Source organism: Camelina sativa, chromosome 16 (assembly GCF_000633955.1).
Source record: "Camelina sativa cultivar DH55 chromosome 16, Cs, whole genome shotgun sequence".
NCBI lineage: Eukaryota > Viridiplantae > Streptophyta > Magnoliopsida > Brassicales > Brassicaceae > Camelina > Camelina sativa.
In genome coordinates, this window is record NC_025700.1 from 5110966 (window position 1) to 5126760 (window position 15795).

The following is a 15795-nucleotide window of genomic DNA, read 5'->3' on the forward strand; positions in this document are numbered from 1 at the left end:
ATTGTATATAGTTTAATAATATGTGGTTATGCACATGATGTGTACATATGAGTGTGTTTACCAATATTTAACGGTTAAAATGACATGACCAGAGTAAATAATATGTCATTTAGAGCAAAAGAAATATATATTATAGATACTAACGATTTTCAAAGTGATGCACAATAATGTTCTATTTTAAAAGGATTTGAACCTTGGAGTATTAATTCATCTCTCCCTTTCAATTATTGGTTTTCGATTTATAGTTATTTCCAATGACTTAGAAGGATTAGTAATGACTTTGAATTATTAAGGTCATATTGATTCTATTGGTTTGTTAAGTAAAGGGAATAGAGATAAATATTATTCATTATGCTTTAATTATGATTAAGGGAATAGAAATAAAGTAAAATCATTAAAGTCAAACAATAGTTTGATACCTTTTGGGTTCAATCTAATTTTTGTACTTTGTAGTCTATTCCTTAAATGGAGGCTCAATTTTATCTTGAATTATTCATTATGTCTCAACACATGGATGCAATATATATGATTCTTGTACTTCTCAACTGACAAGCTTTAAACAGTATCCAAAATGATATCTTAGATTTAAGTAATCTTCCTAAAATAATTCAGTTACTTAGCACCACCAATCTCCAACTTCTACTAATAGCACCAACCACATAATAAAAAGTGAATTTGCGATAAGAGCAATAAGAACAACTTTGAATCCTTAAGAGCCAATAAACTTAGAAAGAGAAAGAGTCTTGACAAATCCTACATTTACCCCCTTTTTTAATTCATCAAACCCAACAATTGCAGCAAACTCTCACAATCAAATCCCACCCCAACAAAAACACTTGCCCCGACCATATATCACAACATTGGAGCAATACTAAAAGAGAACATACATGAGAAGGTTTTTGCTGGACCACAAAGATAGATATAATAGAGTCTTAAGTTGTTATAGCTTGAGATGGCAATTTCGGATGGTTATGCTCTGCTTCATAAGTAACAATAAGCATTGCCGGATCTTCCAAACATCTCTCAACGTGCTTCCTCGCTGGACAACCTCTCATGCTACTGCATTTGTAATATCCCCTGCACACATAAAATTCAACCCAAAACTTCTTAAAAAGACTCTCATACTTGTGTCGGCTAGTCACTACTCAAAAGCCTAAAACCATGAGTCCTTTTTGCATTTCATATCAATCATTGTTTTTTTTCTTTTCTCAACCATGAGTTCCTCAACCAAGAAGTGTACATACCTTGGATAAGGAGAGCCCTTGATTGGTTTCTGACCATATTTGCGCCATGAGTAATCATCAGGAGGAATATCTGCAACCTTGTTACTTATAGCAGGCACTCTGATCGATCTCCTAACCCGATGTTTCCTATCAATTGCACCATCTAAGTTAAAGAGATGCTGTGAGATGAAAAAAAAGAAAAAGATATATATGTAACTGACCTCTTCTTAGAGCAGTGGCAACGGCTAGAGTTCCCACATTTTAAGCCTCCATGTTCGTCTCCTTTCAAGGGGCATTTTCTCTTAGAGTGTTGTGAGTTCTGATCAGTTGAACTCGGTACCCCTACCAAGTGGAAAGAGTTCTTTCCTTCTAGATTAGCCACACTACCATCTATGCTAAGTGAAGAGACAAAGGACCTGGTGGATGACATGGTTGGAGTACAACTCGAGTTATCGAAACTCAAACTTATCCCACCATTGCATTTCCTAAGCAAAAGCTCAGCTTGATGTTTCTGTAGCTGTTGCTGCTGATGAAGATGGTGAGCTTTTAACCGTTCATGAAACTGCTGTTGCTGCTGCAGCTGCTGCTGTTGTTGCTGTAGCTGCTGCTGCTGTTGTTGTTGTTTTTCAGGAAACAGATTGGAAAAATTCGAAGAAGGAATTGGCTGCTGGTTAAGCTGAAGGAGAGGAGCTTTAGCATTTGGGTTCAAAGTGAAAGACTTGGTCCCTAAAGTGAGTGAATCTGAAGGTCTCAAGCTCAATTCCTGGAAACCAGACCGGAGAACAGGTGGTTTCTGAGATGAAGAAGATGCAAGTTCTGTTCTTTGGTGAGAAGAAGGATCAAGGAGGAAGGTTTGAGACACATGGGTCTCAAGTTTCTTAGCTCTTCTAAACCTAGCATGACCAACAACACTAGTGCTCAACAAAGTCGACACTCTCTTGAACCTAAACACAGCTTCTCTAGTTTCAGACACCAAATTCCTCTCAAACCCAACATGATCTTGCTGCTGTTGCTGTTGCTGCTGCTGTGGTTTATTCAAAAGATTAAGAACTCTATGACAACTCTCTACAGCTGCTCTGTTCGTTCCTTCTATCTCCTCCATGTCTTTAATAACCTCACTTCCCCTCCAAGAACCCTAATTTCCCCCTCCCCCCAAAGAAAAAAGAACAAAACTTTCACTCAGAGAAATGTAAAAAGAAGTGAAGCTTTTACTCAAATCCCATCTTAGAATTCCCGCATAAGAAGATCAGTCAAGGTTTATATAGAAGAAGAGGAATTGAGAGAGAATGAAGAGAGGTTCCCTTCCGTTGGATGCTAAAGAAAGGTTAAAAAGAAAGGAGATGGGGGAGGTCTCAAGTTAAATGAGTTGTCAAACCCAAGATTCCTCCACCATCTTTAAAAAGGAGAGGTTCGAGAAAACGAAAGGTGTGAAAGAGAAGACTTTTCTTGCACACAGACACTCTCTCTCTTTCTCTCTCTATGGAAACAAGTTCGTCGTTTCAGCAATCACTCAACCAAAAGAAAACAAAACAAAAAAAAACTGAAAGCATCCTTATGATTTTTTTTTACCCTCAAGTGAACAAAATTATTTAAAAATTAAAAAAAGACAACTTTACTTTTTATTTTTTGGGAAAAAAGCAAAGAGAGAAAGAACGAAACCGGCGTCTGTGTCTGTCACAGACTCAGAACGGTGGGTCCCTACTCGAAGACCTTAAGTAAGACTCTGGTCCGAACTTATTATTATTATTTTTTGCAATTAGATTTTTCTATTTTCTGACAATATTATAATAACTAAATCAAAATTAGCATCATTATACTTTGGAAATTTTGTTGACCTCTTTTTATACAAAAGATTGTTTACATATTATTACTGTAATTAAAATAGATCTACTGATCTACACGACGTTTAAGTAAAGAAAAAAAAATGGTTAAGAAATTGGATTCCCCCAAGTTTTGCTTTTATAAGTAAAGTGGTACCAAACATTTTTTTTCAACAGTTTCTAACGGTTACATTTTTTAGTACATTATGCCGTGTTTTTCTCTTCCACGGATCAATGATGTGTGTTAGCTGAAGTGTTGCTAAATGTAGAAACTATATCTACTAAGAAGCATTTTAATGATTCAATAATTAGATACTACTTGGGAGTCTAATGATTTTTGAGTATATAAAGAGTTTTTCCCATTATATCATATTAGCATCCTAAGTTACTTTATGGAATTCCAAACTATTGTTGTTTGACATAAAATTTTACTCTCTCTCTCTTAAACTCTTACACAAGTTTCAGATCTTTTATCTTCTTCTACAGAAAATGATGTTTAAAGTTTTCCTAAGATTTAAGAATTACTAATTTAACAAAAAAAAAAAAACAAAATTCACCCAAGTTTTCTGAAACAAAAGTGTTTTGTGTGTAAAAATAATATATGTATAATTAAACATTTATTACTTTATAAATATCAAGAACAAATGGATAAACTCTAATAATGATGTGCTAAGATACCTTCTAATATACCATTGATGAAGATGTTCTTATCAAGCAAAAACAAAGTTTTAGATATGTCACCATCGTATGCAAGACAATTAGGGATTGATCATAGTAGGTTAACTAGTTAAGCATGCTTATTTTAATAATACTTTCTCGGTTTCAAAATATAAGGGGTCTGATAGTAAGCAACTAAACACTTTGTTTGCAAACGAACCGCTCTAATGATCACCAATCAACAAATCGTTTGAAGAAGGCGGTTGGATATCATGGTTGGAGCAAGGAGTTGAATATGGTGATTAGAACCTCTTTTTGATGGTTGTAAACACTAATTCTAACCACTAACAAAAATCAACGTTTGTATTATAAGAGGTTGTACAGTTTTTTTTTCTTCACAAAAGATTGCATAGTTTATATTTCTTTACTTTTTGGCTTATTAACCTTTAAAAAAAACTATATTGAGAAGAAATAGCAACATATATTAAGTCAAGATTTTGATTTAAATAGTAACTTGCTTTTTTAATGGAGATTATGATTTTTTTAATATTATATAATGGAGATTTAAAATTAAACATTTGATAATTTTGTTAATATCACATTTGATAATTTCCTTAATATCATTTAAATATATTAAAATTTTATATTATGAATTAGATAAAAATTTATTATTTCATTCTTTTATCTTTTAACTAAACAAATATCAATTTTTATAATTTATAATTACTTATACTATTCAACCGCTACAATGTTACCAATCAAACTAAATACTCAACCGCTTTCTTTTACAATACCATCTTTTCCATCCGCTATCTTTAACCGCTTTTTTAACCACCTTCTCTACAACCGCTATAAATTTTGTAACCGCCTCTTTTAAATGTGGTTACCAATCGGAGCCAAGATGTTTTAGAGAAGTTTTTTGTTTAATAATATAGGATGTTTTCAAGTTTCTATGCAACTTTTAGATTAGTTTAATATTTTGTATTATGCAGTATTGTTTCTGATTGGTTGAACTTGTTAAAAGTAAAGACTTCTTAATTTGTGTCATTTAACTAAAACATCATATATTTTGAAACGGAGGGAGTATTTGTTAAAGAAGATAAATGTATGTAAGCGAGAAATAAAAGGAGCTTATAAGCCTCACTATTATTAGCAAGATATGTAGTGCCACGGACAAATCATATGTTATTTTCGAAATACTAAAAAATATATTATAATGTCAAGTACTCAAACTTGTTTGTCTAAATGTAAGTTAAGAAAGATAGTGCTATCTGTGAATTAGGATATTTATCAAAGTATTATTTTTCAAATTGAAATAACACACTTTGTTATCATTAGCATAACATTTGTCAACAGAAGAATCTTACGTTATTTTTAGACAATAAAAGAGACATTTTTATGTTAACTAGTCAAGCATGCTTATATATGTTATAAAAGCTAGTTGTAATATGTATGTTATTATTTATTAGGATAATTTGATGCTTTTTATTTAAACTAACACATATTATAACTAATTAATAAGCAAAAAAAGCTCACACACTTGACTACCATTAGCGAAAGACATCTAACGATGGACAAATCATATGTTATCTTTGATAGAATAAGAAAGAAATATTTCTGTCAACTAGTCAAGCACGCTTGTTCTACTAATGTGTGTTATGAAAGCTAGTTGTAATATGTATGTTACTATTTAAGAAAGACAATGTTACACCAATGAGTCTAGCAGTATGTTCTGTATGTTAAGAAAACTAGATGTAATATGTGGGTTATTATTTATTAGGGAATCTATTAAAAAGAATTGGCCTTTTTGAAATCAAGTAACACGCATCATTATTAAGTAGAAAAATCTTGCACACTTGACTAATATTATCCAGACATTTGGCGAAGGACAAATCATACGTTATTTTTGAGATAAGAAAGACAACGTTACACCAACAAGTCTAGTACACATGTTTTGTATATTAAGAAAGCTAGTTTTAGTATGTAGGTTATTATTTTTTAGGATATATACTAAGAATTGGCTTTTTGAATTGAAGTAACACACGTCATTATTAAGTAGAAAAAACTTACACACTTGACTATCATTAACGAGGCATTTGGTGATAGACAAATCATACGTTATTTTGAGATAATAAAAAAGCCAAAATTAAGCCAACTAATCTAGCACGCTTTTTTTGTAACGTATATTAAGAAAGTTAGATGTAATATGTGTGTTATTATTTATAAGGGAATCTATCAAAAATCTTTTTATTAAATTGAAGTAACGCACTTCATCATTATTTAGTGGAAAAAGTTTACACACTTGACTACATTATTAACAAGACATTTGGCGATAGATGAATCATACGTTATTTATGAGATAATAAGAAAGACAAAGTTACGCTCAAGCACGCTTATTCTTGTAATGTATATCTAAAAAGATATATTTAATATGTAGTTATATTTATTAGGGAATCTATCGAGAATCCGTTTTTTAAATTGTAATAACGCACATCATTATTATTAAGCGGAAAAGCTTACATACTCTCACTTTTTGAATGAAGTAACGAACATCGTTATTATTTAGCTGAAGAAGCTTACACTTGACTTCCATTAGCAAGAGATTTGGCAATAGACAAATCATACATTAGTTTTGAGATAATAAGAATGATGTTGAGTGCGCTTTTAATCCACTATCCTCAAGAAGGTTCATACTGGTATTTCCATGGTTCAAAGTATCAAAGACAATGGTCAAAAAGTCCCAATCATCAGATCTACTCGTCATATAGTAGTTGGGAAACAAAAGAAAAAGTTTCTTATAGTTTAAACATTTATATTTCTTAGTTAACCATCATTAAAGGTCATTGTGGAGTTTGGCTTTACGAATCAGTGAGACTCATCAGCCATGTTCACGCTATAGGTGCGGTTTGTGAGACATAAAACAACACTAACAATTATGGACCTTATAGTCATCCTAGTAAGCACAAGAATTGACTCGATCTATATACCTACAACCTATGTGACTTCATTTTATACTGAGTGTATATTAGTTAGAAACAAAAGTAGCAATTTTCTAAGGGAAGAAGTTAATCGTAATATGTATGTTACTATGTATTAGGGTATTTTGATTTAAACTAACTCACACTAACCTGCAATAATAAGTGGAAAAAGCTCACATGCTTGACAACCATTTGCGAGACATCTAACGATGGATAAACCATATGTTACTTCTGAGATAATAAGAAAGAAATTCTTATGCCAACTAGTAAAGTACATTTGTTCTACTAATATATGTTATGAAGCTAGTTGTAATATGTGTTACTATTTATTAGGTTATCCATTGAAAATACGATTTTTGAATTAAACTAACGCACATCATCATTAATAAATGGAAAAAAGCTTACAGCCTACCATTAGCGAGACATTTGGCGATAGACAAATTATACGTTATTTTTGAGATAAGAAAGACAATGTTACATCAATAAGTCTAGCACACATGTTGTAGCAACGTATGTTAAGAAAACTAGCAGTAGTATGTGAATTATTATATTATTAGAGAATCTATTAAGAATTCGCTTTTTGAATTGAAGTAACGCACATCATCATTATTAAGAAGAAAAAGCTTACACACTTGACTATAGTTAGTAAGGCATTTGGTGATAGAAAAATCATATGTTAATTGAAGTAACGCACTTCACCATTATTTAGTGGAAAAGCTTACACACTTGACTACTATTAGTGAGACATTTGGCGGTAGACAAATCATACGTTATTTTTTTAGATAAGAAAGAAAACGTTACACCAACCAGTCTAGCACGCATGTTCTAACAATTGTTAAGAAAACTAGAGGTAGTATGCGAGTTATTATTTATTAGAGAATCTATTAAGAATTCGCTTTTTGAATTGAAGTAACGCATGTCATCATTATTAAGAAGAAAAAGCTTACACACTTGATTATCATTAGTGAGACATTTGGTGATAGAAAAATCATACGTTAATTGAAGTAACAACTTCATCATTATTTAGTGGAAAAAACTTACACACTTGACTACCATCAGCGAGACATTTGGCAGTAGACAAATCATACGTTATTTTTGAGATAAGAAAGACAATGTTACACCAACCAGTCTAGCACACATGTTCTAACAATATATGTTAAGAAAACTAGAGGTAGTATGTGAGTTATTATTTATTAGAGAATCTATTAAGAATTCGTTTTTTGCATTGAAGTAACGCACATCATCATTATTAAACAGAAAAAGCTTACACACTTGACTATCATTAGTGAGACATTTGGTGATAGAAAAATCATACGTTAATTGAAGTAACGCACTTCATCATTATTTAGTGGAAAAAGCTTACCAACAGCGAGACATTTGGCAGTAGACAAATCATACGTTATTTTTAAGATAAGAAAGGCAACGTTACACCAACCAGTCTACCACGCATGTTCTAACAATGTATGTTAAGAAAACTAGTGGTAGTATGTGAAGAAAATTAGTGTGACACATGGTGATAGACAAACCATATGTTGATTGAAGTAACGCACTTCCATTAGAGAGATATTTGGCGGTAGACAAATCATACGTTTTTTTTGAGATAAGAAAAATAAAGTTACACCAACCAGTCTAGCACGCATGTTCTAACAGCATATGTTAATAAAATTAGCAGTAGTATGTGAGTTATTATTTATTAGAGAATCTATTAAGAATTCGTCTTTTGAATTTAAGTAATGCACGTCATCATTATTAAGCTGAAAAAACGTACACACTTGACTATCATTAGTGAGACATTTGGTGATAGAAAAATCATACGTTAATTGAAGTAACACACTTCATCATTATTTAGTGGAAAAAGCTTACACACTTGACTACCATTAGCGACATTTGGCGATCGACGAATCATACGTTATTTATGAGATAATTAGAAAGACAAAGTTACGCTCATGCACGCTTGTTCGTGTAAAGTATATCTAAGAAGGTAGATTTACTATTTATTAGGGAATCTATTGAGAATCCTCTTTTTAAATTGAAGTAATGCACATCATCATTATTATTAAGCGAAAAAAGCTTACACACTTGGACTAACATTAGTGAAATATTTGGTAAAGAACAATCATATGTTTTTTTGAGATAATAAAGAAAACGTTACACCAACTAATCAAACATGCATATTCTAATAAGGTATGTTAAGAAAAGTAGTTGTAGTATGTGAGTTATTATTTATTAGAGAATCTATTCAGAATTTGCTTTTTTAATTGAAGTAACATACGCCATTATTATTTAGTGGAAAAAGCTTACATTTGACTACTATTAACTAACGAGACATTTGGTGATACACGAATCATATATTTTTTTAGATAATATGAATAACAAATTTACGCCAATTAACGAAGCACGTTTGTTCTTGTAATGTATATGAAGAAAATTAGTTGTAATAAGTAGGCTATTAATTATTAGATAATCTATCAAAAATTTAGTTTTTTGAATTGAAGTAATATCATCAATATTAAGCAGAAAACCTTACACTTGACTATTATTAGTAAGTCATTCGACGACAAATGGATTGGACGTTATTCTAAAGATAATATATATATATAAAAAAGGATAATGTTATGTCAAGTAGTTAAGCATTCTTGTTATAATAACATATATGAAAAAAAAAGATACTTTGTTATATGTGGGTTTTGGGATAATGTATCGAAAATTTGTTTTTTAATTTAAACTAACGCACTTTTAAGCGGAAAAAATGTACACATTTGCTATTATAAACAAGACATTTTGCAATATACGAAACTTAGGTTACTTTTGGCTTTTGAGATAATAAAATAAAATATCATCATTACCCGAAACTAATCAAACATCTTTGTTCAAATAACGTATGTTTAAAAAGTTAGTCGGACGGTATCTCACACATGCTTTTTTTTTTTTGTAGAAGATCGACAAATGAACTTTCTATTCGCGCATAAAATAATGACCCACATCTGATTGAAGTTAATCATATAAATTACTTCGCTATTGCTTTCTCTTGCACTTTCATTTTGAGCTATTGAGTGTTCAATATATCGAGTCGTTTTGATCGTTTTTTCTATGGTGCATGTTTCTTTATTTCTTAGTGGTCATTTTTTCTCGAAAATGCTCAGAATCTTCAAAATTAATTTTTCTAAAAAAATTAGTTAGAAAACTTTTATAGTAGCTCTCTTTCAGAAACATATTCATCATGAATAACTCTTTAGAGTTTTTATTGTTTGTTGACTTCTCAATGATTCTCAAGTCATTCGGTTCACAACAATTCCGTGTACTTCTCATTTAGTCCAAACAAGAAATCAAATGTTTATAGAAATGACAACACTATCCAATCATACATATAAATGTCCAAAACGGACACAATCTCCTTTAAAAAGCAATTCTGAAAAGTGTCCGTCTGACCAATCTTTCAATTTAAAGAGTCTAATAAATAAGTAAATATAAATTTCCAAGTTTTCTACACACACATTCCCCTGCTCCTGCCCTTTGCTTCTTCTCTCGGTCTAGGAAAGTTTCAATGAATAAAATTATTTAGTTGTTGCTTTCAGGGAGCTTCCGCCCATAAACTAGCACCATCACAAATTCCTTTGCAGAGGAACCAACACACGCAGCGACTCTTTCATGCTTAGAAGTTGTTTCCAACCATAAGTCCACTAAGCTATGAAGCTGCAACGTTGGGAGCACTGATTCTCCCATACATCTTATCTCCACCTGTTAAAAAAGTTAACATTTACGAGTGCGCTTTTAATCCACTATCCTCCATAAGGTTCATACTAGTATTTCCATGGTTCAAAGAATCAAAGACAATGGTCAGAAAAGTCCCAATCATCAGATGTACTCGCGATACAGTAGTTGGGAAAGGAAAGAGTTTATTCTAGTTTAAACATTTATGGATCTTCGTTAACCAACATTAAAGGTCATGTGGAGTTTGGCTTTATGAACCAGTGGGACTCATCAGCCATGATCAAGATATAGGTGCGGCTTGTGAGATATAAAAGTTTTAAGGGTAATACAACAGCTATGGACCTGCTATTCATCCTAGTAAGCACAAAAATTGACTCGATATATTTAACTACAGCATATGTGACTCCATGTTAAATTGAGTGTATATTAGTTAGAAACGAAAAAGTGGCAACTGGCTAGAAAAGGTTGCTTACCTCGGTTTCACTTTTAAGATCAAGCTTCTTCATGAGGTACTTTTGGATATGAGAAACTGGAATACTTCCATCCCTACCAAATAATAAGACAGACAATCAACTCTGGTACAATATAATTCTTCCAACCAGTAAATTAGACACTCCCATTCCACAAAATAAGGAGGCTTTATCAAGAAACATACACCAAAAAAAAAATATATATATATATATATGTAACATGGAAACTCTAACCGACTGCGAAATGGAATTTGAATCCATAGATGGAACGTAATTTTTAATTTAAGTTGACAAATAAAAACTTTGTGACAAGAAAAGAAAACTTACCTTATTCTCAAGTAGTTTGCTGGAATCTGAGGCAAAGATGTTTCTCCGTCCCTGAAACCAGCGACTCCTCGTCAAGATACCAAGAAAATAGAAATGCATATGTATAAAACTCAGATACAGAACAAGAATAAAGAAACTCACTGATTAATTGACGCCACAAGTGAGAACCAAACAGGACCTTTTCTCCTCTCCTGATTCAAGCTTGCTACACCTGGTAATGGTGAAATTATTGAATCACCAAAAGAAGAAGACCTTTTTCGGCGAGTCCTACACGTTCTTTTAAGAGTAGCAGTTTCTGATGTTGTAGGATCACCGTTATTGCTGATCTCTTCCTCAAGTTTACATTTTCTTTTCTTCTCCTTTGTTTTGGTTTTACTCCCCTCAACATCATTGTGGGATGCATTTCCATGCTCAGATTTTGGGTCCTCTGTTCCGTTCGCCACTTCAACAAGAAAATTTAGAGGTTTCCAAGAATGCAATTTGGAATCCCAAGGTTCATCACCACTCTTGTTTCTTCTATTAGAAAGGGACTGGTTGGGCTCAGCACATGAAGACTGCAAAAAAGAATAAATCGAAAAATAACTAAATGTGTACGATCCTATCTAACGATCATAATAAGTCATAAGGTTGTGTTTAAAGCTGAAAATGTACAATATAGTTTGAATGATATGTACAAAAATAAAATAAAACATAAAGCAAAAGAGACATGCATTGATCATCTTCTTTACCTGTCTTTTATTCTGAGTGAATTGTTTAAGTGTTTCAGGCGAGCTTGCACTCTCTGTGTTATCATCTCCAAATTCTTCTTCCTTTTTCACAACTCTCTTAGTGAATGAACCGCTACCTCGCACATCTTTCCTCGTGGCAGTTTTTGTTCTTTTTCCTGTTGTACCAGCTTGTGCTGAAACCCTAGGTGTGCTTACCACCAAAGACGAGATAGACCTCTCTTTCCTCCTTGCAGGTAATGTGTTGGAAGACACACTCTCTCTCTTCCGTTTCAGGGGAAATAATTTCGTCCTCAAGTCTTGCAAAATGTGGTCAGGCCTAAAATACATGCATACGAGTAGTTACTTAGTGAATGCATAAGTTCACGAACCAAGAAAGCTCTTACTGATGAATAACTAGTAAGAGAGAGAAAGTACTTGTTTCTGGTTCTAAAATAAATTTATTGGTACCAACGAAAGTATCATGCTAACCAGCATGTTCAGGTTATAAGAGTATAGTACTAAAGTGATTTGAGTATGGTTCTAAAATAAACTCTTCAGCATTATGTTTAAAATATTTTGTCCCATTAACAGTAAGAGCTAAAAGACTTCTAATGGTCTGTGGTACACATGTAATCTAAGAAGAAGTTATAACTCCTAAACCACACAGAATGTGTAACTGAAAAAGAGGAGGAGAAGAACATACTTTAGTTTATCCAGGGGGGTACCACCGAGGTCAATATCGCATACTGGACAGCTTTCTATCTCATCCTCTGTGATTTTCTCATAAATGCATTTTCTGCAAACTGCACAAAAGTGATTTAAGAACTTGTCTCATTTCATAAGTAGTAACCACTAGGTAAAAACAAACTGTTAACATCAAATATAAACAAATTACATACGAAGGCAAGAAGATAAAAAAATTACTTTCAAAGATCGAGAGTTCAACTCAACAATTGGCAACAGCTAGTTTGTTTTTAAAAATCATCATGATCTTAGATAGTTAGCAACCTAAGCAAAAGCATTGGCATCAGACCAAAATGGAACCGCAAAAATTGATGGTGATACTGCATATATACCCAGAAACCAAACCAAGAAACAAATGAGACCAGCTAATTTTGGCACTGCAGTAAACTTAAATATACAACAAACTCCGATAATAAAACGAACTTTGCTCAGTTTTACAATTAATATCACACTTAATGAGCATATTAGTCTATCTTATATATCTTATGAGACCGTTTTGGTCATTAAAGTAACAAGGATAAAGGGTGGGTAACAACAGTGTTGTATAAACATCGGAATTGAAGATTGATTAATAAGTCTCCAAGAAGAATCTAAACTGTCTTGATTCCCGGAGAGGAAAGAAGCTGATAAACACTAATTAATACGAATATCAACTGCCATTAAAACAGATAAGGGCACTTATTACTTGTTCTTCCTAACACTACATGTTGGATACAAATCAAACTAAACAACATGCAGCTACAACATTTATACATGATTAGCCAAAAAAAAAAACAAAATTTCGACCACAACCCATCTTTGACAAAGAAAACACTCTCATTTTCACCTAAACAGACGAACAAAAAAAGCAGATTCTTAAAGTCTAGATGTAAACAAAAAATTGAAGTATCTGGTCAACATCAACAACTGTTAGTTGAGGAAACCAACTATTCCTTGACCCCTGAATACGAACTTCATCAAATCGATAAAAGAAATGGATTGAGAAAACACAAAAACAAAAGCAGAAGACAAGATCAACAACAACATCAACAAGCATACAAAAGATACAAAACACACAGAGAAATCAATCAAACAACGAATAAAGACAAAGAATTTGCGAATTACAGAGGCGAATTTGGAAAAAGCGAATTGAAAACGTAAATCGAAAAGGAGAAGAGAAGAGAAGAGAAAGAACTAACACGTATGAAGACACTCAGAAATGGTAGTGGCGTCACGGAGGAGATTGTCACAGAGAGAACAAGTCATGCATGCCACCACCGTTTCTCTCTTCACCCTGACCACCATGTTTCCTCCTTCCATTACTCTCTCTCCGTTCAAACCCTTCTTGTTGCGTATATCAAAGAAGATTAGTCGCTTAATCGCACGTACTATCCCCAAAACTGCATGTTATACGATGAAAAAAAAGACAACGACCCAACCATAAAACAAAAAAAAAGAACCCAGATTTACGTTGGTAGCGATACCTACATTGAAATCCAAATCCGGTTAAGTCTCAACACTGAAGGGTCGAAGAGAAGCGGAGTGGAGAAAGTCTTAATCGGGGTGAAGACGGAGAAAAGGAGGCTGAAGAGAAGAATCTGGGGATTGGAGGAAGGATAGAATGGAGAGGGAATTAGGGAGAGTGGTGAGGAGACGATCTGAAGGAATCGAGGAAGAGAAGGGTTATATAAGGTGGAAGAAGAAGGCTCCTCTCTCTCTATCTATCTATCTCTCTTGGAAACAAATCAAAGGGGTCTTCGTGTTGAGGTGAAGAGAAGCGACGATACCCGTCGTATTGAGAGTAAAAAAAGACGTTTCTTCCTTTTCTCTCTCTGTTTTTTGTTTTTTTCCTTTTTTCCTTTTATTTTTTTCCATTTGTTTTTTTGTCAAATGGGCTTTTTCAAGGTTGCAAAAGCCCAGTAGCCCGATTTTTTACACTGTCCTTTTTACTCTTTTTTTTTTTTAAGAATTAGATATTTTAACTTTTTGTTTGTTGTGAAATATTTAGACTGAGGGGGGGGCGGGGGGCGGATAAAGTGAAGCAGCTGATTAACAGTGAGTGTTTGGTTCTCTCAATGATTGAATTGGTGATTTTTTTTTTTAAATAAACGTTTATAAGAAAATAATATTGTTAGTTAACGAATTTCAATAGTACTAAATTTTAACCCGCGGTACACCGCAGACATATAATTTCTCTTATAATTTATATTTTATGTTGTATCTATTTGTTAAATATTGAATATTTTGTAAATAGAGAAATAACTAAATTTTCTAGTTATTGTGCGGCTAAATATTTATATTATTTTTTAACCTGCAATACACTTTATTACCATTTGTTTGTTATTTTTAGTTTGTTTTATTTAGTGTTTGAGATTCTATTTTGATTTTTAATTACTATAACAAAAAATAAGGGATCTAAATACATAATCAGTAATTATACGTTGCGATTAAGTCATATTTTTCCTAATGATTTAATTATTTTATACAATCTTAGTTAAATCAACTTGATTTTATGTCAAATATTCTAATATTAGTAGTGTTGATAAATAATTAAATGAGGATTTAACCCGTGTTAACATAAATTTAATAATATTTTATTAATTTCAACATGTTCTCTTTATAACTCATCTACTATATAACCACATTATATAGTATTTTAGAATTTTTAATTTTACATATTCGTAATAATTAAATTTTTTATTAAGTTTATATATGTTAATTATAATATTTAAATAATTGTCAATCGAATTTTTTCTTACATTAAGAATCAAAGCTCACAGATTTTGGAAAACAAAATGGAAATCAAATTAAATTTTTTCTTTGTTTACGAATGATTCAGATATAGAATATCTTCAAAACACAACATAATGTATGGTTAAATATATGATAGTTTCTATTTCCATATTGATTGCTGTTATTTTTTTAATTGAAATAAAATGTAAAATATTTAGGAAACAAAATCTGGAGTAATGTTAGTTTTGGAAATTTTTTAAGGGTTAATGTTGTAAATAAATTTTTAAATAAACAAAACTAAAAGGAAATAACACAAAATGTACTTTAAAAATGTTAATATAGATATCTAAAGGTTTTGCTTTAATAAATTTCGTGTAATAAAAGTATGTTGTTTATTGGAGATTAGTGGTTTAACATCATTTGGTGTTATTGTTAATCCGGTATAA

The 15795-nt window shown here is 32.1% G+C and overlaps 2 protein-coding genes across 8 annotated transcripts; both read right to left on the minus strand.

Moving 5' to 3' along the window:
- On the minus strand, positions 689-2731 carry LOC104749828 (probable WRKY transcription factor 21). Its single transcript, XM_010471528.2, has 3 exons — positions 1445-2731; positions 1245-1370; positions 689-1077 (listed from the first exon to the last, which is right to left on the minus strand). The coding sequence occupies exons 1-3, from the start codon at positions 2323-2325 to the stop codon at positions 933-935; spliced, it is 1152 nt and encodes a 383-aa protein (XP_010469830.1). The 5' UTR covers positions 2326-2731; the 3' UTR covers positions 689-932.
- On the minus strand, positions 9987-14422 carry LOC104749829 (E3 ubiquitin protein ligase DRIP2-like). Of its 7 annotated transcripts, none has more exons than XM_010471531.2 (8): positions 14105-14422; positions 13816-13957; positions 12597-12696; positions 11915-12230; positions 11328-11740; positions 11187-11237; positions 10863-10935; positions 9987-10416 (listed from the first exon to the last, which is right to left on the minus strand). In XM_010471531.2, exons 2-8 carry the CDS (start codon positions 13934-13936, stop codon positions 10237-10239), a joined length of 1254 nt encoding a protein of 417 aa, XP_010469833.1. In that variant the 5' UTR covers positions 13937-13957; positions 14105-14422; the 3' UTR covers positions 9987-10236. The 7 variants fall into 7 exon arrangements, with proteins under 7 accessions (XP_010469833.1, XP_010469835.1, XP_010469832.1 ...); XM_010471533.2 differs by having other exon boundaries at positions 13816-13960; XM_010471530.2 differs by having other exon boundaries at positions 13816-14016.